This window comes from Callospermophilus lateralis, chromosome 7 (assembly GCF_048772815.1).
Source record: "Callospermophilus lateralis isolate mCalLat2 chromosome 7, mCalLat2.hap1, whole genome shotgun sequence".
NCBI lineage: Eukaryota > Metazoa > Chordata > Mammalia > Rodentia > Sciuridae > Callospermophilus > Callospermophilus lateralis.
The window spans coordinates 36,699,745-36,723,439 of record NC_135311.1 but is presented as its reverse complement, the minus strand read 5'-3'; the positions used below and the strand labels follow the sequence as shown (position 1 = coordinate 36,723,439).

The following is a 23,695-nucleotide window of genomic DNA, read 5'->3' as shown; positions in this document are numbered from 1 at the left end:
TGAGTATTAAGCGGGTTCGCGGGCAGTGAAGGCAGGAGGTGGGGTCTAAAGCGTGTGAGGCTCAGGGTAGCAGCTGCTAGTAATCTCTTTAAGTTTTAAATTTTTGAAATAGTGAGCCATACTGGTGCATACGACCGGATATCTTTTCAGATACAGTAGCTATTTTGTTTATCAAGAGCTCCATCTCCTGAGAAATGCTTTTTCCATTTACATAATTTTAAAATTCAAACAGGAGTTGCCATTTACCTGCAGAATTCTTTCCCTCGGCAGCAGTGTTTCGTCGGTGGGTGGATACGGGACACAAGTTAATGGGACTATTATTTATTCATCCTTATTACTAGTTAAGTGTCTGACATATAATTAGGCATTTGAGAATTAAGAATGAACGGATGCCTCTATTACTTTCTTTGATCCCAGTTGTAAAAAATTCTGCAACTTTCTGATTCTGCCATTATCAAAAAAAAAAAAAAAAATCGTATCCTATTTTAGCAGCTTTATATTGATTTTGATGTGTGAATTACACATTTTTTTATAAATTTTTTCCAGAATCTACTGGCAGCTGTAGCTATGGTTTCCTTTTCTTTCTCTCCCAGAAATTTTACAAACCCCAAAGTTCTTGAATTTTACTCATTTCAGAAGATTGTGATCAAATTTTATTCAAAGAGTATACATGAGCTTTATAAATTGTAATATTTTGAACAAAGGTTTGTGGCTATGCTTTTTTTTTTTTAAGTGTAAATTAGTTGAAGACCTTTGTTTTACCGATCACAGAGTTAGCCATTATTATACCATACGGTATTACTCAAAGGATCAAAGGGCTCAGGAGTTGAAGGCAATACCTGCATGTGAATGAGATGATAGCAATCAAGTCACAAGTAAAAGCCACTCAGATTCCATAGTTCCTAAGATCTAACAGAGATAATTCTAATTTTCTCCTGAAGGCTACTTAGCCCTCAGGAATAATAATTTCAGTGTGTCTGAGGGATACCAAAAATTATCTAGTGTGTTTTAAAACAGAGACATAACCCACTTGAATCTAATGTATGAAATATGATATGTCAAGAGCTTTGTAATGTTTTGAACAACCAATAAAAATAAATAAATAAATAGATAGATAGATAGATAAATAGATAAATAAATAAATAAATAAAACAGAGACATAGGAAGTTCAAGTATGGGGCTGGGATTGTGGCTCAGCAGTAGAGCGCTTGTCTAGCAAGTGGGAGGCCCTGGGTTCCATCCTCAGCACCACATAAAAATAAAGATATTGTGTCCAACTACAACTAAAAAAGGAATTTTTTTTTTTTTTAAAGTTCAAGTAATGTTGTTCCAAAATGGGGTTTGTCCCGGTTGACTCTGCATTTCTGTATTAAATTTTTTTGGTTGTAACAGAAACATCTCAAAAGTAGCTGAAACATATAACAAGACAAAAACAAAAAAGGGGATTATTAATAAAAAGAAACAAGAGTGTCTTATACAATCCAAGGACAGGAATGCATATGGATCTTGAGAAGAGCCTGGGGCTAGGAACTGTAAAGAACTAAAACTCTTGCCCAAATTTGCTTCTCTGTACACTCCTACTACAGTTTTCTCTTTGTTTCCTAATCCACATAGAAGTATCCTTATTTAAAATATTTGTGTCATTAATTCACAGTTACTGGGATTGTTCCAACAGAGGCCACATTACCATCATTTTAGATTGTGGAGAAGGCCTGTCCTTGTTTAGGATAAAAAAGGGAAGTTAGAACAAGTTATAACTATAGCCTATTTTAAATGTATTATGATTCTACCAATTTAAGCTCCCATACATGAGTTGCTTTCCATTGCACTCACTGTATCTGTAAACAGAACCACTGGTTTCTTACCAATTTTGGTCCCTCATCATTCATGTGGAGTCAATCACAAGGTCTTATTGGGTTTTCCTCCCCAAAACTTCTAATGAAATAATACTATTTTTCCTCATAACTGAAGACAATCAAAAAGGTAAATTTAAAAAACCAAAATGCTGGGGCTGGGATGTGGCTCAAGCTGTAGCATGCTTGCCTGGCATGTGTGCAGCCCGGGTTCAATCCTCAGCATCACATACAAACAAAGATATTGTGTCCGCCGAAAACTAAAAAATAAATATTAAAATTCTCTCTCTCTCTCTTAAAAAAAAAAAAAGCAAAGTCCTTTAATCTCTGAGTAAAAGTTAAGAAAGACTCATGCCAGGATTTGTCTTGAATCTGAGTTCAAATCCTCTTCCCATTCACTACTTTGGAAAAATTACTCTCTGAAGCTTTTTCCCCAAGTCTTATATCCAATCTTATAGGGTTTTTTGTTGAATTACAAATTATACATAGGGGCTGGGGGTGTGGCTCAAGCAGTAACGCGCTCGCCTGGCATGCACTGGGTGCTGGGTTCCATCCTCAGCACCACATAAAATGAAATGAAGATGTTGTGTCCCCCGAAAACTGAAAAGTAAATATTAAAAAAAAATTCTCTCTCTCTCTCTCAAAAAAGAAAAAAAAAGATGTTGTGTCCACCGAAAACTAAAAAATAAATATTAAAAAATTCTCTCTCTCTTTTTAAAAAAAATTATACATAAAGTGCTTAGCATTTCTATTAATGTAGGCACCAACTATAAACATTAAGACTAGATGTTATTAATATGTTACAATAGATTTTTTTAATAACTTCTCTTTATTTTACGAAATCCTTGCTCCTACGTTTTATTCTAATATTCACAAAAATGCTGTGAATAATATTTCTGAGATTAGAGATGGGGATATCAAAGAACAGAGAACTGGGGACAGTTCCTGAAGTTCAATTGTCTAGAAGATATTCCAATAGGGAATAAATGCCCAGTCACTGAAAGTTCCAGTAAGACTGCCCTGCTGTATAGCATGATTCATGAAGGTTTTAGGCTGACTGACTTAGGTATCTCTGAGGTCCTGCACTTGTTCGTTTATTATATACATACATTATTTACTGACCTCCTACCAGAAACTGTCCAAAAAATCTGGGGATACAGTATGGAAAAAAAATGCAGCCAAGGAAAAAAACAAAAAATCTCTGCCTGGAGATATAAAAATATAGGAAATATTCTGTATATAATTTTCTATAAGAGAAAAATTAAATATAAAAAATATAGCCTGATTTTCAGTGCCTTCACATAACTTTCTTCTAACAATCTACTAACTCCCACCCTCTTTCCAGTCCTCTCCCCAAACTTAAAAGTATTAAGAACTAGAAAATTCTTTCAGTTCAGGTGCCACACCCACTCCAGAAGCGAGATTTATTGGAAGCTCAAAGATTCAGAAAAGTGGGCGGGACTTTGGAAATTTACAAAGGTAGGAGGAGAGACGGCGGAACTAATGTTCCGTAGTTGTGGTTCTCGGTGGGAAGCCAATTTTGGGGACCGGTAGTGGAAAGCTCTTGAGCTGTTTCCGGCCACCTCAGCGGGAAGCGGAGACGCAAGCAGTTGTCTCTTAGGGAACCGAGGTAGAGGTGTGACTGCTGCTGCCGCGGAGGAAGTGAGGACGACGCCCCGGGCCAGCGTTGGGTCCCTGAAGCCAGCAAAAATGGTGTTACTGACGATGATCGCCCGAGTGGCAGACGGGCTTCCGCTGGCCGCCTCCATGCAGGAGGACGAACAGGTGAGCCGCTAACAGATCCCGGCGACCCCAAGTCCCCGCGAACGCGCTTCTTTCAGCTTCGGATTCCTTCCTAGGACGCGGGAGACCCTTGCGAACCTCCCAGGATCTCCCGACGGGTGTGAAGTGCTCCGCTCTTTCAGTGGTGGAGAGGCTACCTCTGAGAGGAAATCTTTCCTAAAAGCGAAGACAGATTTTTGTGTTACCCGTTTCTCTTCAGAAAAGGAATAGGTTTGATCTAAGTGGGATCCACCAATTGTGTTCTGTGGCTTTTTAGGGGCTTTGTAACAAAGTTAGGATTTAGGATTTTCTGCTGATAATAAGGCTATTGACACAAATCCTAGGAAAAAGTGAGTTCCTAAGTTCTTCAACTCGTCTTTCTGTAGCACTTGATCCTTGACCCGGCTTGCTGACATCTTTTGAAAGTGGGTGAGGTAATTTTACCACTTACATGCAATCGTTAAATTTCATTGCGGTGCCTTCTTTCAAGGTTATGCACAATTCCTATCTCGCTCAATAAACATACCAAATTCCTGCAATTCATTGTACCTTATTTTATTTTGCTTTGTCTTTCAGTAAGTTAAGTTTCCTGGTAGGCAAACAAGCGACAGGTCTTACTCATCTTTGTGTTCTCTATAGCTTTTACAACAGGAGCTTTATGCTAGGGGGTGTTCAGAAATTTATTGAATTGATTAACAATAACTCCTCCAGTTATCTTAAAAGGAAATTGCTTTGTGACTTAGAATCACATGGGAGATTTTCGGTGTGAGATAAGTGTCAGGAACAAGCCTGGGAGGTCCCTAAAGAAGGCAGTAACAGAATTTATGTAACTTATTTAAAGTGGCCAATTTTATATTACTTTCTCATACAACCTAAGTAGATTTTTAAAACCTCAGGCTTAAAAACGATGAATTCCTAAGAGGAAAATCATTTCGTGCATTCCTTTTCTTGTATTCTTCATTTATGGTACTCATTTAAAAAAAAAAAAAAACTTAATACATCAAATGTACCAGACATTTTGTTAATGCAAGGAATGAGAGGACTCAGTCTCCACCTTCGTAGAGCTTACAGTCTAGTGGAAAAATCAAATAACTAACCATTGTAATGTAGAACCATTATGGAAGAGGAAGGGGGTTCTGTGGCTGAACATAGATATCTAAGATCAGAAAGGCCTTCCCAGAAATGACATCTAAGTTGACAGGAGGATCTGTTAGTAAGGAACTCTTCTATTTGATTTTATGCCTCTTTGTTTTTGAAAGTAAATTTGTTTATTTTCACTTTTAAGAGAGTAGTTATACAGATGATAGAGTTGCAGGTTATGCTAAGTGAAATATATTTTATTCATTCCACCAAAGTCTACTCATTGAAATAAACTGAAAAATATCTAATCCTGAATTTTAACTGTGAAATGTTTTTCTGTTGATTCTCCACTTTTGTTAAGAATTTTCTAGAACCACTCTGCAGGAAGAGTGTGATTGTTAAAAGGATCCCAAGAATATGGGGAAATTTCCTTGAAGGACATGTAGTTTGAGAAATATTTTACCCATGAGGGATGGCGGTGAAGTAGAAAGGGGAAGAATCTGATCAGTTTTTCAACTTTTGCATTTATTCTATTGTGGGCAAAGAATATAAAGTGGATATGAAAATGTTCTTAATATTAGAGGGCCCCTACTCTCCCTTGATACTTTATTGAAAAAAAATTGATTTGTTATTGTTTGTTTCTTAATTTTGAGTGTGGTATTGATTTACTAAGGTGGGTGCTTTGTTTCACTGACAAAGACATTTGACTCAAATATTTATGTGATTATAATTCCATTGTATTTTCTTCTAGAAATTTTGTTTTTAAGTAATAAAGTCTCTCTTAAACATTTTTTTTTTTTTGGAGTTAGAATCATTTTATTTACTTTAGGCATATCTCTAGATCTTTATTTATATATGTATTTTAATTAGGTAGGTATATATGACAGCAGAATGTCTCTTAAACTTTTAATGTCTGAAAATATGAGTTCTAGACTTACTTTTACAATTATAATTATATAGAGAACATTTATAGACGGCATACTGCATACCAATCACTATGCTAAGCCTAAATGCATTATTTCATTCAATCCTCATACCTATCATATTAGAATAGATTCTTTAATTGTCCCTATTTATAGATAAAGAAGCTGTGAGGCTTATGGGGAATAGGTTACTTATACAGCTAGTAAGTAGCATAGTGGAATTTTTCATCAAGATTTTTTTTTACCTCAGCAACCATTGACATTTTGGGTTTCTTTGTTGTGAGGGACTTTTCAGTGCATTTTAGGATGTGTAAGCACATACTTGGGCTCTAACTCCAGATGGCAGTAGCTCTATCTCTTTCCCTTAATTACAATTCAAAATATTTCTAGCCATGGCCAAATGTCCCCTTGAGAGTAAAATCACCCCAGGTTGAGAACCACTGGTTTTTAATCAGTGTCTGTTAGGCTCTAGAGCAGGCTTAGTGCCTAACCACCAAATTCCACTGCCTTGTTCTAGGACTTTTGATGATGTAGTCACTCCTTACCAGTACAGTACTAGCTTTTTAAGAACAGATTATCCTACCAAATACTTTTTTTTTTTTAAGATTTTTTTTTTAGGGCCTGGCATGTAGCTCAGTGGCAGAGTGCTTGCTTAGCATGCATGAGGCACTGGGTTTGATCCTCAGCACCACATAAAAATAAACACATGAAATAAAGGCATTCTGTCCATTTACAACTACAAAAAAAAAATTTAAGAATTTTTTTTAAATCTTTATTTTTATTTGTATGTGGTGCTGAGAATCGAACCCAATGCCTCACACATGCGAGGCAAGCACTCTACCCACTGAGCCACAACTCCAACGCCTACTTTTGTTTAAATACCTTAATTGTCTAAGCCAAATAATTCAAAGTGCTTTCAACTATGTCACTGATAATTTTAGGTGCTTACTAGGTACAAGTCCCTGTACAAGCTGCCTTATTACTAGAAATGAAAAGTTATCCAGATTATATAATTGAGAGCAAAATTCTGAAAATAACAGAATGTTATATACAGTGTTTCCTCTGTACTTAACTAGAAATTTAGGCTTAGAGCAGGTATAGAGATGAGCTTTCTTCACAAACTCAGACTACCCTAACTAATATCCTGTGTATTCCTTTGCTCTTTTTGTGGTGTTTTTCCTTTTAGGGTGTTTGCAATTTCTTTATCCACCTTTCTGTTCTACCTTAAAATGATTGTATTCTCTTTAATTTTGCACCAGCTCTGTGGAGGGCAGTTTAGATTTCAAGAAGGTGGTAGATCTAACCAGCAGGGAACTCAAAAAGAAAAAAAAAAAAAAAAAAAAGGCAAATAGTCTGTTGTACAGTTAAACAGCTTCATTCTCCCAATTATTTAAGGTAGATTATAGAGAAAAATGGTTGGTTCTTGGTTCTGCTGGACTTTGACCAGCTGAATTCAATAGGGATTTTTAAATGAGGAGAGCTTAGCTAAATGTTCTTATTAAGGCAAAAGATGATACTTGAAAGAACTAGTTGTTAGCAGTCCTAGGTGATAGCAATGAAAAACTATTGTGGTTGTACGACAAATTACTACCTTGTGCTTTTTGTAATATAGAGAGACAAATCCTAAATATGCTATCAAATTACTTCAAGTATATTACACAATATGTCCAGTTATTCTCATCCACTTCATTATTGGATTACCAACGGATATCATTATAAAGTATATAAAGTTCATTAATCTATTCTAGATAAAGTAGAAGGTAGAATCAGGACACTCAAATATTTTTAGGTGAACTAGCTGTCTGTGAGCCCTTTGTGACTTTGACACTGAAAATAATCTAAAGGTCATTACTGTAAAGTAGAGGTTATGTTGTTTTGTGACTTCTGTATCAAAGTTGCCACATGATTTCTTGAGCATTTTCTATGAATTAGCAAAACATCACTTAGAAGATATATTTACTATTAAAGAAATTTGAATTATATAATTGGTGTTATGTAACATTTGGAGCAGGGGTTCCAGAGCCAGACTACCTAGGCTCAGATCCTCACTCCATCCTTTATTGATCTGGAGTCCTTGGTCCGGAGGCAGGTTTGATTTATCAAATATTGATATGAGGGGCTGGGGATGTGGCTCAAGTGGTAGCGCGCTCGCCTGGCATGCGTTCGGCCCGGGTTCGATCCTCAGCACCACATACAAAGAAAGATGTTGTGTCCGCCGATGACTAAAAAATAAATATTAAAAAAAAAATTTAAAAAAAAATATTGATATGATAATCATCTCAAGGTAATTGTGAAGATTAAATGAGTTAAATTATATAAAGTGTTTAGAACAGGGCCTGGCAGAAAGTGAGCCCTTAATTTCATTTACCTGTTTCTGAAGAATCTTTTTTTTTTAATTGCTTTTATTTTTTAAATACATGACAGCGGAATACATCACAATTCTTATTACACATATAGAACACAATTTTTCATGTCTCTGTATATAAAGTATGTTCACACCAATTCATGTCTTCATACATGTACTGTGGATAATGATGTCCATCACATTCCCCATCATGGCTAAGCCCCTGCCCCCTCCCACTCCTCTGCCCTATCTAGAGTTCATCTATTCCTCCCATACTCCCTCTCCCTACTCCACTATGAGACAGTCACCTTATATCAGAGAAAACATTCACTATTTGGTTTTTTGGGATTGGCTAACTTCACTTAGCATTATCTTCTCCAGCTGCATCCATTTACCTGAAAATGCCATGATTTTATTCTCTTTTATTGCTGAGTAATATTTCATATTGTATATATGCCACATTTTTAAAAAAATTCATAAACCAGACTTGCTCATCATACACTGGATGCAAATATTCAGTAAACAGGCATGAATGAGTTAATGAGTAAATGACTAATTTTTCCCATTGCAAAATTAATTCATGCTTATTTAGAAAGTTTAGTGAATATATGCAAGCAAAAAGACCAAAATGTCAGTGGTGATTATTACCTATAATCTCTACTCATTATATCTTTTTGGTGAGTGACCTTAAATGTGTGTGTATGCTCATGTTTGTGTATGATTAAATAACGGACAATACTGTAAGACTGTTTTACCTCAATTTTCCACTTACCAGTATCTGATAAACACTGTCTGATATCATTAAATATTACATGACATTGTTTGGGTGGATACATAGTATTTGGTCATGTAAGTATACCAAAAAGGTTATTATGTAGCCAAAAGGATTGTGTCAGCATTGTATTTCTCAGGAATGGTATATCACTTTGAGGTTAAGTGGTACATGCCTATAATCCCAGGAGTTCACGAGGCTGAGGCAGGAGGATTACAAATTCAAAGCCAGCTTCAGCAATTTATCAAGGTTCTAATATCTTAGCAAGACCACATCTCAAAATAAAAAATAAAAAGGACTGGATATGCACCTCAGTAGTTAAATGGTTCAATTCCTGGTTTTAAAAAAATTTTTTCAACATTAATTTTGAGGAGATGCAGACATTCAGATCATAGCCAACAGAAAGTCTTCCTTTCCCCAATTAGTATGCAAATGAATAAATAATGTGTTTGCTTCCTATTCTTCATTCTTTCCTTTCAAAAAGATAATACTACAATTCTAGAGCATTTGCCTAGTATGCATGAGGGCCCAGCACTGCAGAAAGAAAGTAATGACACTATTTCTCCAGTAGTTTCTCCACTATTTCTTTCACCCTCGCTCCCCCTTTTTAACTAATTATAGTATTATCCAGAAATACTTTAGGTAAATATGACCTATAATTACATTACTCATGTGTTGTTATTTTCATTTTGTTGCACATGTTCCTCAGAATTCAAACTTTGCTATCCAGAGAACCAAATAGATTTATACATAAAGGATATTTGACTTCCCAATCCTTATTATACCCCTACTCATTTTTTATTAGTTTCACTCATGGTGTTCGTATAATCTGAAGTTAATAGTGTGTACACTTAGTTTTGCTTAAATTCTCAATCATGTAAGGCTTTGTGGAAGGTTTTGCTTGATATGCCTGCATAAAAATAATATTCGCAAGTCACAGATTTCTCATGATTATAACACATGCTTGTGCCATTCTGTGCCAGTAACTGTAAAAGTGAAATGGGTTAGGAAGAAGATACTGACCTAATAGTGGAAAGAACACTGAGAGTGTCAGAAATGTAGTGAAGATACATACTTTTGCTTCGTAGCAAATGACCAATATGATTTTGAAGTAGGGATTAGGTCTTTTTTGTCGTAAAAGTAGGATCATTTTTCTCTCATTAAAATGAATCTTATTAAGCTGTAAATTAAGGATCTTATTCACATAGCGTCCTCCTAATATCGTGATGCTTCTCACTAATTGACACAGCTTTTTGTGTGGAAAATTCTTAAATGAAGGTGTCTTCTTTCAGTCTGGCCGGGACCTTCAACAGTATCAGAGCCAGGCTAAGCAACTCTTTCGAAAGTTGAATGAACACTCCCCTACCAGGTGTACCTTGGAAGCAGGAGCAATGACTTTTCAGTGAGTATAGTCCTGATTTTTTTATGATCATTTGTGAATGAAATACAGTAAATGTGACACCTTATGAGAATTGTGACAGTCTTTTAAAGATAACTTGAAAAATAGAGTCTCTTCCTGGAAGCAACTCCTCTTGACATGCTTACAGTAATTTAGCCTCATAACTTGTGTCTAAAAAAACTATGTACCCATCATGCAATAACAGATTATCTCTTACTTTAGGAATGTCTTGGAGCCAGACATAGGTAGGTTAGTACTCTTGCTTAGACGTTTACTAGAATGTAACTTTGAGAAATTCACATAGCCTTTTCAAGCCTCAGTTTTCTCTATAAAATACGGCAAATGATTATAGAAGTTCCATAAGGATTTTAAAGGAAATCATATATATTACTTGCCTGACACAAAGGGAATAATCAATAAATATGAGTTATTATTTAGGAAAAAAACTATAAAAGTTTAAAAGCATCTCAGTCATTGGTAAAGACAATACATACACCTGAGAGAGGGATCAAAAGAACTTTATTGCATTTTAAATGATTTACAAGCAACTGGTATTAAATGTTCAGTACATGTCGAATTTGAATCTGATATAGCAGGAAAATTACAAGATCACAGAAAAATAAAAGGGATCAGCTAAATAATCTTTGCCATTTTAGGGACTCAGTAATTTAGACCTATGAGGAACATTTTGGGTTTAACTAAAAATAAAAAGTACAAAATACCATCATTTATCAAAGACAAGTAATTAAATATATCCAAATAAAAACAAAACCTTGGCCTGTTGATTAAGAAAATGGTAGACATTGCATTTTGTAAGGTATCAATTTATATAGTATCTGAAACATTTTATATAAATCTAATTTTCAACACCAAAAAATAGTCATTTAGGCAGTCATTTAAGATTGTATATACCCATAGTCACAACTGCTTATGACATCGAGGCAGGAAGCTTGCTTGACCCCAGCCTGGGCAACATAGCAATATAATTATGTAATTATGCTATTAATTATATAATATAATTAGTCTTCCATATCTATTGGTATATAAGAGATTTGAGCATCCTTAGATTTCCGTATCCACAAGGGTCCAGGAAGCAACCTCTTGTAACTACTGAAGGACTGTATATGTCTACCATGGGTGAGGAAACAAAAGACTTAGGAAAGTTCTTATAGAATTAAAGGATTTTCTTCTGTCTGGTTCCTTTAGGATGTTCATAATCTCATATCTTTTATTTCTACCAGAGAGCTATTTATTAAAGATTTACTTGCCAGGCCCTGTATTAAGTCTTCCTTTTAATATCATTACCTTTAATGAGCTTATCTTTTTACTAGCTGAGAGAAACACATATTAAAACAAGTATATCATAATATTTCAGGGCAAGAAATGCTGTAATGCAATCTGAATGCTTTGGGGGAGAGAGAAGGAAGCAGTAAATTCCCATTTGTGGGAGTTAATATGAAGAAAGGGATAGAGGAAGAGAAAATGCAGAGAAATTTCACAGAAAAAAATTATAATACAATTGAGCATATAAAATGAACAGGATTTCTCCAAGTATATAAAAGAGCATTATAATTAGAAATGACAGCTTAAGTAGAAGTTCACAAAAATATTTTAAAATTTAAAACCTAGCTTGTTAGGAAACAGCTTGCCATTTGGTATATTAGAATATGTGATAGAAAGTAGCTTAGCACTTTTGAAGGGCTATAAATCCTTCAAGAAGTATGATTTTATTGCATAGGTGTTGGAGAACCTCTAGAGTTTGTAAACAAGGCAATGTGATACTGTCAATTTGAGGGTAATAAAACGTGGTATAGAAGATGATATAGCTTGAAGGCAGGGAGAACTGTTATTTCAGGTTTCTAAGCAAGTAATTAGTATGATATTTAGGAGCCTAAGATACTGTAATAGTCTTTAAATTGTCTTTTGTGAAGCCATAGGATACCTCAGGTGTTACATAGGGCAGGGATGGGAGTTTATATAATGCTTTTGGCCTTTAAACTCCTATTTAAACTAAATAACTTCTAAAATAATCTGTACACATAGGTCTTTTAAGTATAATTTTTGCTGAAGTAAAGAATACTATAGCTGACTGAAATTAAGACTCAGTAATAGAGTGCTTGGCTAGCATGTGTGAGGCACTGGGATCAATCCTCAGCACCACATAAAAATAAATAAATAAAGTTACTATGTCCATCTACAGATAAAATATTTTAAAAAAAAAAAAAAAAGAATACTATAGCTTTAAAAAAAGTTTGAAAGCTTATAAGTTATAGCCTAAACTTTTCCCAAGAATATCTCATACAGAGAACTCCCTATCACAAATGGAAGCCAATTCTGTTGTTCAATAGTTTCCAATTGATTATAGTTTTCCTAGCCTGGAAATCAGAGAGCATTATTAGTTCCACGGCCACATTTGTCTGTACCCAGTAAATAATATGCTGTTTATCTTCAGCTTTTAAGTATCCACAAAAATTTCCAGTTTTACTTTGTGACTAGAAGAAATTTAATATATATATACTAGTTCACTTACAAAATCAAAGGGTAGATATAGTGAAAAATCTATTTCTAAGAAGAAATTTTAGGTATTGATATATGTTAGTTGAAGAATTGTGTAATGAATAAAACAGTTATACTCCTTTTGGGATATATGTCTCTTAATGAGAAGATGTTTGTTTTCTGATTCTGAGAATTTGTGGTTTGAAATTGATCTTCTCTTGGCCAGCCTCAAAGAGATTAAACTAGACATTTTCACAAGTTTATATGGTTCTCAGAGTCTGCTTCAACAAGTTTGAAGTACTATTAACTTTATAAACAACTTTGTCTTGCTTTTTTGTCTTTTCAGCTATATTATTGAGCAGGGAGTGTGTTATCTGGTTTTGTGTGAAGCTGCCTTCCCTAAGAAGTTGGCTTTTGCCTACCTAGAAGATTTGCACTCAGAATTTGATGAACAGCATGGGAAAAAGGTGCCTACTGTGTCTAGACCTTACTCCTTTATTGAGTTTGGTAAGTTTATGCCCCTCACTTCTTTATTAGGGGAACAAACATTATAGAGGAAAAGCTATTTGTTACACTGATAAAATTTGGACACGTTTTTTCCCTGTTTACCTTACTGGAATTTTGGCTTTAGCCTCTTCTCCCATTCTACATCTTTTTGTCCCTTTTCTTCTTTGGTTGTTTTTTTGTTTTATTTCTTGGTGGTCCTGGGATTTAACCCTGGATACCTTACCAGTAAGCTACACACCCCCAGTACTTTTGATTTTTATTTTGAGACAGGATTTTACTAAGTGCATTGCCAAGGTTGTCCTCAAACTTGAGATCCTCTTGCCTCAATCTTCTGAATTGCTGGAGTTATAGGCATGTGCCACACCATACCTGGCCCTCTTTTGGTCTCTTTGAATGAATGAGACTCCCTTCTTAGAAGCAATATTCTCTAGTTATAATTATCTTTTCCCTTTTGATCTTGTTGCCTTTTTGTTCTTTGGCTTGATTCTTCATTAGGGGATTTGTGTGTGTGTGTTCTAGGGGATTGAACCCAGGGGTGCTTAACCATCAAGCTGCATCCTCCTCCCTTTTTTGTATTTTATTTAGACTCAGGGTCTCACTGAGTTGCTTAGGGGCTTGCTAAGTTGCTGAGGCTGGCTTTGAATTCACAGTCCTCCTGCCTCAGCCTCCAGAGCCTATGAAATTACAGGCATGCACCACTACCAATTAGTTGCATTTGTAACCAGAGCTATGCATAAAGCTCTACTTACTGGGCTTATAACAGCTGAGTCTTCTTTCTTCCAACCTCTAGACACATGCTAATATTAAGATTCATTTTTTGGAGATAAGAATTTGGAAATGAGAAAAAAATGGTATTTTGTTTCTTTTAGTAGAAAAGTATCCTAATTAAAAAAATACAAGAAGATGTGTTATTGATTGGAGACTAATATTTACTATATTCAGAAGTAGTGAGCGTGGGTATCTGTACTTGTATAGGAATTATGAAAAGATTCAATACTAGTCAGACCTCGTAAAGTATCTAATGGCAATATATCAAAAGAAATATCCTAAGAACATCAAATATAGGGTGAGAATAAGTAGGATCATGCTACATTGCTGAAATTTTAAGTTAAAAAAGTAAGTAATTTTACTATCTTAGAATTTCTGGAGTGTTTCAAGTTTGCCTGATAAGTGAGTGATGCCTTATAGAAATTAAAAATTTGGCAAAATAGTGTTTCATAACTATAAACTCTCCAAAAGCTAATTCATATAATGTCCAGTTGTTCAGATTTTATTTTTGTAGATAATAACAATTTAGTAAACCTAAAGAAAAACTAAGACACATGTGTCAAGGTCACACAGGAAATAGATGGTACGCTCAAACAAGCTTAACTGGCTATACCTGAAGATATGTATGAATGGGCTATAAGAGAACCATAAGGTATAGTAATCTGCAATCAGTAATAAAGTAGTTTTTACCATCCCTAGGCTTGAAGGCATAAAAGGAAGGAGCAGTTTTTAGAATTGAAAAGAAGAAATTTATAGGAGAAACCAAAAGTTAGGAGCACTAACTTTTGCAAGAGAGATACTTCCAGCTGAAAGTGACTTCTTAGGAAGTTATTGGGAATAAGTACCCTAATATCACCAATCTGTTCCAAACCTTTTCTATTCTTGGGGCCTCCTTCATTGCCTGATCTTTGCTGGAAGCCAGAGGGTAAGGAGCCCATTGAGGTACACCATACAGGTCAGGTTCCCAAGACAGAAAGCAAGGTGCAAAAAAGTGGAAGGGAACCAAAGAGGCCAAGTGAAAGGTGTGTAGCACATATAACTTCAGATTTTTGCCCAAAGTTAAAAGTATCTTTAATAATAAAGCATTCTACACCAATGTTGGCTAAAGATGAATGAGACTGCAGGTTTACATTGGTATTTTAGGAAATTCCCAGTCACATGCTTACTTTACCCAAAGTTTAAGAATATCATGACATTAGGAAAATATATTAAAGAAAATACTTTAAGGCAACATTTGTAATGGTAACTTTTTAGTAATCATTAACTCTTTTGCCTTGTTAGTCTATAATGATGGTAGGGTGTTACCCACATACTTTTGGGAATGTATAGAATAAGTATTGAAACCAAATATAGTTTGAAATTTTCTGCTTTTAGGAAAGGCTTATGATAGTGGTCTTTATTTTTGTAAAATGTCTAATAGCAAATACTTTTTATTCAGAATTCTCTAAAGCTCATATCCCCTGAATGGTCACCTAGTTACAGCTTCACATTTTACAAATGAAGAAATCAAAGGCTAGGGCCATTGGTATTGTGGCTCAGTGGTAGAGCGCTTGTCTAGCACATGCGAGGCCCTGGGTTCGATTCTCAGCGCCAATAGAAATAAAATATTGTATCCATCTACAACTAAAAAATAAAATATTTTTAAAAAAGAAATCAAAGCCTAGATTTTGATATTCACCCCATGTGCTTGATTAAACCAGGGACAGTGGCAAATCCAGTAAGCTCAAAACTTCTAATTCCCTACTTGAATACTTCGATGGACTTGGAAGGAGTTGTTAATGGTCACTTTCCTTCATTGTTGTAGATACCTTCATTCAGAAAACCAAGAAGCTGTACATTGACAGTCGTGCTCGGAGAAACCTAGGCTCTATCAACACTGAATTGCAAGATGTGCAGAGAATCATGGTGGCCAATATTGAAGAAGTGCTACAACGAGGAGAAGCACTCTCAGGTATCTGAACACAATATGAGACTTAATAAAGCAATACCATAGGCAAGGATAGCTTATTTTTATTGCAGTCAGATTCTTGACAGGACTGTTAAGAATTCATGTTTCAGAAATAAATTACATTACAAGGCTTCCACTATGATACATTTTTTTTCCCTAACGTGATTAGTTTTTGTTGGGTTAGAAGAGTGTAAAGGATTCATACGTATTTGAAGCAATTACTCTTTACAAAAATTTACAAAATTATGTATAGAAACATTTGTACAAGTTAAGGGAAATAAAAAGAAAAATAAGAGGAAAATGTCAAAAGACTTTTTGCAGTGGGTTCCATGAATAGCCTGTTTGGGAGATTTTACTACCACCAAACCAATGGAAAAGAAGGAGATTGCAAAATATCTATCATTCTCCCTAGTTCACAAATATTCTATCAGCTAGGTGAGCTTACTCACCATTCTTAATGGTCCATTCTCACTGTATGGATCTAATCTTTAAGATGTAGACAAGAATTGCTTCTTCAAAGAAACCCTCCTTGATCCTTATAGCCCACATCACATAATCTCGTCTGTACTTTTTAAACTCTTAAAACATTTAGTTACATGGCTATTTTTGCGGATGACTGTGTTGTATATGTTTATTTACCCAATTCACCTCAAATATTTGCATTAAATATATTATTATTAATATATGTTCAATATGTATTCAATATAGATACCTAAATATATTTGCAGTAAATTGGTTACATATATACGTAAAATTAGGCATTTTTTACCTATAGTGATTTTTGTGTATGTGTATAGTGCTTGAGATTGAATTACCTATAGTAATTTTAAATTGTAAATAATTAAAGTATATGTATTTATCTGATGTTTAAATGTTACCCAAGTATTAGAGGCAGACGTGTAAACTCTTTAAAGACAGTATTTTATGAATTTTTATATCTGTTTCACATGCTACTTTTATCCCTCACTATACACTCATTAATAAATATTTCTAAAATTCAGCCTTGCTACATATTAGTAAATAGTTATCCTTTAGTATGAACCAAAACTTTACTCTTTGTGTAGTAGTAGCAGTTATCCTAGCATATAGCTTTACACCCTAAATATCAAATTTTGAGGATGAATCTATAAAGTTTTTTTTTAGCAAATAAGCTATTTATTTATTAGTTTTTTAATTTAATTAGTTATATATGACAGTAGAATGCATTTATACACTTTGATATATTGTACATAGTTGAGATATAATTTCTCATTTTTCTGAGTGTACATGTTGCAGAATCATGGTCATGTAGTCATATATATATATATGACTACATATATATTTCTTTGAAGCAATTACTCTACAAAAATTTACAAAATTATGTACAGAAACATTTGTACAAGTTAAGGAAAATAAAAAGAAAAATAAGAGGAAACTGTTAGAAGACTTATTGCAGTGGGTTCCATGAATAGTGTGTTTGGCTATTCACGTATACACACATACATACACACACACATACATATAGTAATAATGTCTGTTTCATTCTATTATCTTTTCTATCCCCACATCCCTTCCTCTCCCCTCCCATAACTTCCCTCTACTTAATCCAAGATAATGCTATTCTTCCCTAGTGCCCCCCACCTTATTATGAATTAGTGTCCACATATTATACAAAACATTTGGCCTTTGATTTGTGGGATTGGCTTATTTTGCTTAGCACGATATTCTCCAATTCCATCCATTTACAGGCAAGTGCCATAATTTCACTCTTCTTTAAAGCTGAGTAATATTCCATTGAGTATATGTACCATATTTTCTTTATCCATTCATCTATTGAGGGACACCTAGGTTGGTCTAGCTATTGTGAATTGAGCCACTATAAACATTAATGTGACTGCATCACTATAGCATGCTGATTTTAAGTCCTTTGGCTATAAACCAAGGAGTGGGATAGCTGGATCAAATGGTGGTTCCATTCCCAGTTTTCTGTGGAATCTTCATACTGCTTTCCATAGTGGTTGCACCAATTTGCAGTCCCACCAGCAATGTATAAGTGTACCTTTTTTACCACATCCTCACCAACATTTATTGTTGCCTATATTCTTGATTATTGCTATTCTAACAGAAATGAGATGAAATCTTAGAGTAGTTTTGATTTGTATTTCGCTAATTGCTAGAGATGTTAAACACTTCTTCATATGTTTATTGATCAGTTGTATTTCTTCTATTATTGATTGGGTTATTTGGTTTTTTGGTGTTAAGTTTTTTGAGTTCTTTATATATCCTAGAGATTAATGCTTTATCGTAGGTGCATGTGATAAAGATTTTCTCCCAATCTGTAGGCTTTCTCTTCACATTATTGTTTCCTTTGCTGAGAAGAAGCTTTTTTTTTTTAATTGGTTGTTCAAAACATTACAAAGCTCTTGACATATCATATTTCATACATTAGATTCAAGTGGGTTATGAACTCCCATTTTTACCCCAAATACAGATTGCAGAATCGAATCCATCCCATTTATTGATTCTTGATTTTACTTGCGCTTTAGGAGTCTTGTTAAGGAAGTCAGATCCTAGGCCAACGTGGTGCAGATTTGGGCCTGTTTTTTCTTCTATTAGCGGCAGGGTCTCTGTTCTAGTACCTAAGTCTTTGATCCACTTTGAGTTGGTTTTTGTGCAGGGTGAGAGATAGAGATTTAATTTCATTTTGCTTCATATGGATTTCCAGTTTTGCCAACATCATTTGTTGAATAGGCTATCTCCAGTGAATGTTTTTGGCACCCTTGTCTAGTATGAGATAACCGTATTTACGTGGGTTTGTCTCTGTGTCCTCTATTCTGTACCATTGGTCTACAAGTCTGTTTTGGTGCCAACACCATGCCACTTTTTTCATAATAGACTTACAGTTTCTACCTGAGATAGAGTAGCATAGATGCTTTTCTTAAATCCAAAATTTATACATCTGTCAGTCTACCAACAATGTAAAGGATTCTCCTCTAGTGTTTTGTGTTAAAAAGCTGATATGCTGATTTAAAAAGAAGTACTTGTCTACCTTAAGTAGCTTCATCTTGTTGGGGAGATAAGAAACCGTCTCAAAGAGTAATTAACAGGCAGTATAAGGGAATAAACATCTATTGGACGCTTATTCTAATCTGCTGGGGAAGTTTTATATGTATCTTATTTAATCTTCATAATTATTTCATGTGTAATGGGTGATATCAAACCAGTCTTACAAATAAAGAAGCAAAAATCTTGAAAAGTCATGTGCCCTACTAAAAATCACTGCTTATACTTAGCAGGATTAGTTGGCCTCTAGAGTCCTTGTCCTTTTTCAGTGTACATTAATTTTAAATGGATATGTAGATAACAAGAGCTATATTAATATAGAAGGATATAGAAAAATATAAAGTGAGCAAGAAAAGCCTTTTGAATTTACGTAGACAAGGAAGTATCTTAAGTAGAAGAAAAAAACATCAGAACAGAGCATATTTAAAGGACAGTAAAGAGATTAGCCTACTTCAAAGAATATTTTCTCCTCTTTAAGCTTCTTAAAGAAAAAATATTTTATACCTTCTTCTCTTTCTAATTGTAGTTTAATAGGTAGTCTGCTTTGCATTTAGGATTAAGAGTAGTTCCTGTGGATTCTTTCAGCAAACTTAAATTATGCCTTTTTTTAATGTCTAGTACAACTATCTTTTAAGCTCTGAATTGTGTTTTTTCATTCATGATATTACCTCTACGAGACTATAAATTCCACAGAGGCGGGGATCATGTATGTTTTGATCATTATTGAATCTTCTGTCACTTCATATAGTCCTACTATATAGCATAAATACTTGCTAAATGACTTCTCCATGATATCATGTGATTCAAAATGTTTCTTTATTAAGGAATTCTCTTTATCACTTATTTCATATGACCTAATACTCGTTCCTCTGCCCAGTTATGCTCAGCAGATTTAGAGTTATTTAGCAAATGTTTATTCAGCGTTGATTATATGTCATTCTGGGTGCCTGGGATATAGCAGTAAAAACAATAAAATTCTGTTGTCCAATGGAGGGTACATTTCTAGTAGACTAGATAGAAAGATTTCTTGATCATTGTCATGGTTATTTCTCATCCCCAATTGATTTTTTTCATGACCAGGTTTTTTTCTTACTCGTATGACCAGTTTGTAAATTCAGATGTGACTATCATACTTGTGTTATTAAGTAATGCCACATTTCTCAATCAAAACCAGTCTTTATTAAGCAATTCCAAATATTCCAGTTGTATTATCTCAAGGGAGAATAAACAAATTGAGATTGCAAAATGTTTTGTAAAAATTTTAAGTAAATGAAAAGTTTGATCAGAATTAATTTATGTCAAAGCTTTTCATTATTTAAATATGTTCTATGTTTTAATCTGACCTAGTTTGTATCTGGCTATATCTAAGTACTCAGTAACAATTAAAAGAAGATAATAGCATTACCAATGTTCTAGGTTGGGGGAAGGCAAACTTCTCAGAAAATGTTAAAAACTTAATTTACTGCATTTTGGTGTTTGTTTGAGGACCTGTTACTACATTTTAATTACAATTTTACATTCCTATGCCTATTGAAATATAATTTCTTACAGTTTTAACTTCATAATCGTCTTTTCTATGTGGAAAATCTCAGAAATTTTAAACTATACCACTGAAGTGTAGTTTAATACTGTGTCTGATTAACTGAATTTTCTAGTTAGTTATCTAATTCTTATCTTACATGGATTATAATTTTAAAAAATATGATATAATGTGACTTAAACCATTAAAAGATTATAAAAATGATAATATTATGATTAAAATATTATAAAGATGATAATTATTAGAAAATGTCAGATAGTATTTACCATATGTGCAGGCATTGTTCTCACTTTATAAGCAATCTTATGTACCTTATATTTTATAGATAAAGAAACTGAGAGAGGGCTGGGGGGTCGTAGTACAGTGGTAAGAGTGCTTGTCTGGCATGTGTGATACACTGGGTTTGATTCTCAGCACTGTGTATAAATAAATAAAATATTGGTCCATTGACAACTACAAAAATATTAAAAGAAAGAAAGAGACTGGGAAAGGCTAAGGGACTTGATGAACATTAATTACATGGTTGGTGCAGCTGATATTTGAACCAGAGAGTCTAAGGCCAAAATTTATGCTCCTGACCACCACACTATACAGTCTCAATAATTTTGCACATAATTTGGTCCGATGATTTTAAAATATATTATAAATTTTATAGCTCTGCAGTTTTGAGTTAATATATGTAATCTTACCCTTAAAATAAAAATGAAAATTTAAGTTTCATTGTTAATATCATGCCTCTCATTTTGGTTATTTTTATGCCTTAATATTATTGATGAAATAATTCCTAGGACTAATTAATGGTTTCCTTTTTCCTTTTGACAGCATTGGATTCAAAGGCCAACAATTTGTCCAGTCTGTCCAAGAAATACCGCCAGGATGCGAAGTACTTGAACATGCGTTCCACTTATGCCAAACTTGCAGCAGTAGCTGTATTTTTCATCATGTTAATAGTGTATGTGCGATTCTGGTGGCTGTGAAGTAGTGAATCCAGTCATTGATAAGGGAGAACCTAGAACCTGGCAGGTGTAAGTTTTCAGGAAGCTGAGCTCACAGAAATGTGTATTAGAATCCAAGTGGAACTTCTGCCTCTAAAGACCTTGCAAGAAAAGACATCCTGAAAATGAAAGAGTACGCCTCATTTAATGAAGCTTAACCCTTTGTAGAAAGTCTCTTTTGGGGGCAGAGGCTTTCTCTGGGTGCTAAGCCATATATGTTAGGGAACAGTAGATTGTTTTATTTTGTTTTTCCCCTCCCAGTACATTTTTAACAGCACTGACTGGGCATTCTCATTCTCTAATGGAGCCATTAGTGAGATTTAAGGTAGCCAATCTGTGCTAGCAATATTCTGAAATTCCTTCAAAGAAGGCAACCCTTTGGGAAGTTCTTTTGACTTTAATCAACATTCCTTTTGTTGGTGACATTTGTGATTTTCAGTAATCTGAGTTTTTTCTGCCTTTCAAACAAGACTCCAAGTATGTGAAGGTTAATTACTGTGCTGCACCAATCCTGTCTGTTGGCCCCTATAGGAATTAACCTTTGTTGTTTTCCTTTTATGATATTTTGCTTGTTGCACAATTGTTGTAGGGTTAAATGAATTATATTAAGATGCCTTGAAATTATAAAGCACTCCTTGATTAAGAAGCTAAAATTTTTCTCTTATTTACTCTTTAAACAAAAGACTTAGTTTGAGACATTATTAATTTTATTTCTCAGCTTTTTGTTTATATTATTATAAAAGCAGGTATAGCATAGGATTGCTAGAGGCCCCTGGCTTAAAGAGAAGGCCCAGCTCAGTACTACAGCTTTGTCTTGCCCCTTACTTACATTATAGTTTTCCCTACTCTGTTTTTTTTTTCCTGCTAACATTTTAAAAATTCCCCTTTATCCATTAGTTTCATGTCCCATGAACATCCTTTCAGGATATTGTCACATTTCAAAATGGAAACTGTTCGGCTATATAGTTAATTAAATTTGAAATCTCTGCAGATGAACTAATCATACTGCTACATTTATCTAAGCAAATCTGAGAGCACCTCATTCCTGTTTCAGTTTATGCAAAGTATTCAAGAATGTTCTAAAGATAGAAAATTCATTTATAATGACTTCTATTAACCAATAAAAGTAACTATAATTTTTTTTTTCCTTTTTCACTCAGGGATATTGGGGATTTCCTTTTACCTTCTGACATGGAATTTTTTAAAAGGGGATAATAGGCCTTTTGAATATTAATGCCAGTGTCTACAATATAACCTATAACTCCTACACATACTGCAAATATTTCTTTAAACTATACAGGAAAATAAGCCAACTTCTTAACATCTTTAGAGGGAACTTTTAACTAGTAAGCAGTTTTATAACCTTAAAGGATCATCAGAACCACTGTTCTGATTCCTGGTAGGAAAAAAAATCTCATTTCCTTAAAACAAGGCAAATAGAAATGCTTATTTTATTTCTGATAACTTAACAGAACTAGGATTTTTTTCTTCTTTCTATTATAGATCTATATCTGCCAATTAGAGTTTTATGCATGAAATATGAGGTTTTTTTTATAGAGAATAAGTGCTTTTAAGTCCCTAAAAGGCATATGACAATTGGTAATAAAACTGAAAAAAAAGCATTTGGTGCTTTTGTAGGAGTGGAGAGTGGCACCTTATTGTTGAGAAGTTGCATGCTGCAACCTAATGGTCAGCAATGAAATAAATCCTTCTAGAATGTTCCCTTCATTGTGAAATTTTGTTATCTAGTTAATTTATGTACACATATCCTTTCTAGGTACATTTCCACCTAACCTCATTGCACTAACTAAAAAGAAAGGATATGATAATGAAGAATAAAGGAATAGGAAAGTGGTTTAAGATAAGAGTAGTGAAAAAATAACAGAATAAGATTCATAAATACAGCCCCATTTGGGTTTTTGGTTTTTCCCCATACTGGAAATTGAACTCAAGGGCTCTCTACTACTGAGCTACAACCCTAGTCTTTTTTTTTATTTTTGATTCTGTAACAGGGTCTCACTAAGTTGCCCAGGCTGGCCCTCACATTTTGACATAGTCCTACTGCCTCAGCCTTTCAGGTAGCTGGGATTACAGGCCTGTACCATTGCCCAGCCCCTTTTGTTCTTAATAGGAGCTAGTGGGAAGATCTAACTAGATGAATTGTATCAGGAATCAAACAGGCATCTAAAATAGAATGTGACAAATACTGTGTGAAGTTGTTGCAGGCACATTAAGAAAGGAGAGTT

At 34.3% G+C, this 23,695-nt stretch overlaps 1 protein-coding gene across 1 annotated transcript; it reads left to right on the top strand.

Moving 5' to 3' along the window:
• Nucleotides 1-3,411: 3,411 nt before the first annotated feature.
• Sec22b (SEC22 homolog B, vesicle trafficking protein) lies at nt 3,412-23,170 on the top strand. Its single transcript, XM_076863233.1, has 5 exons — nt 3,412-3,638; nt 10,047-10,156; nt 12,996-13,156; nt 15,729-15,875; nt 21,277-23,170. The coding sequence occupies exons 1-5, from the start codon at nt 3,564-3,566 to the stop codon at nt 21,429-21,431; spliced, it is 648 nt and encodes a 215-aa protein (XP_076719348.1). The 5' UTR covers nt 3,412-3,563; the 3' UTR covers nt 21,432-23,170.
• The last annotated feature ends 525 nt before the right edge of the window (nt 23,171-23,695 follow it).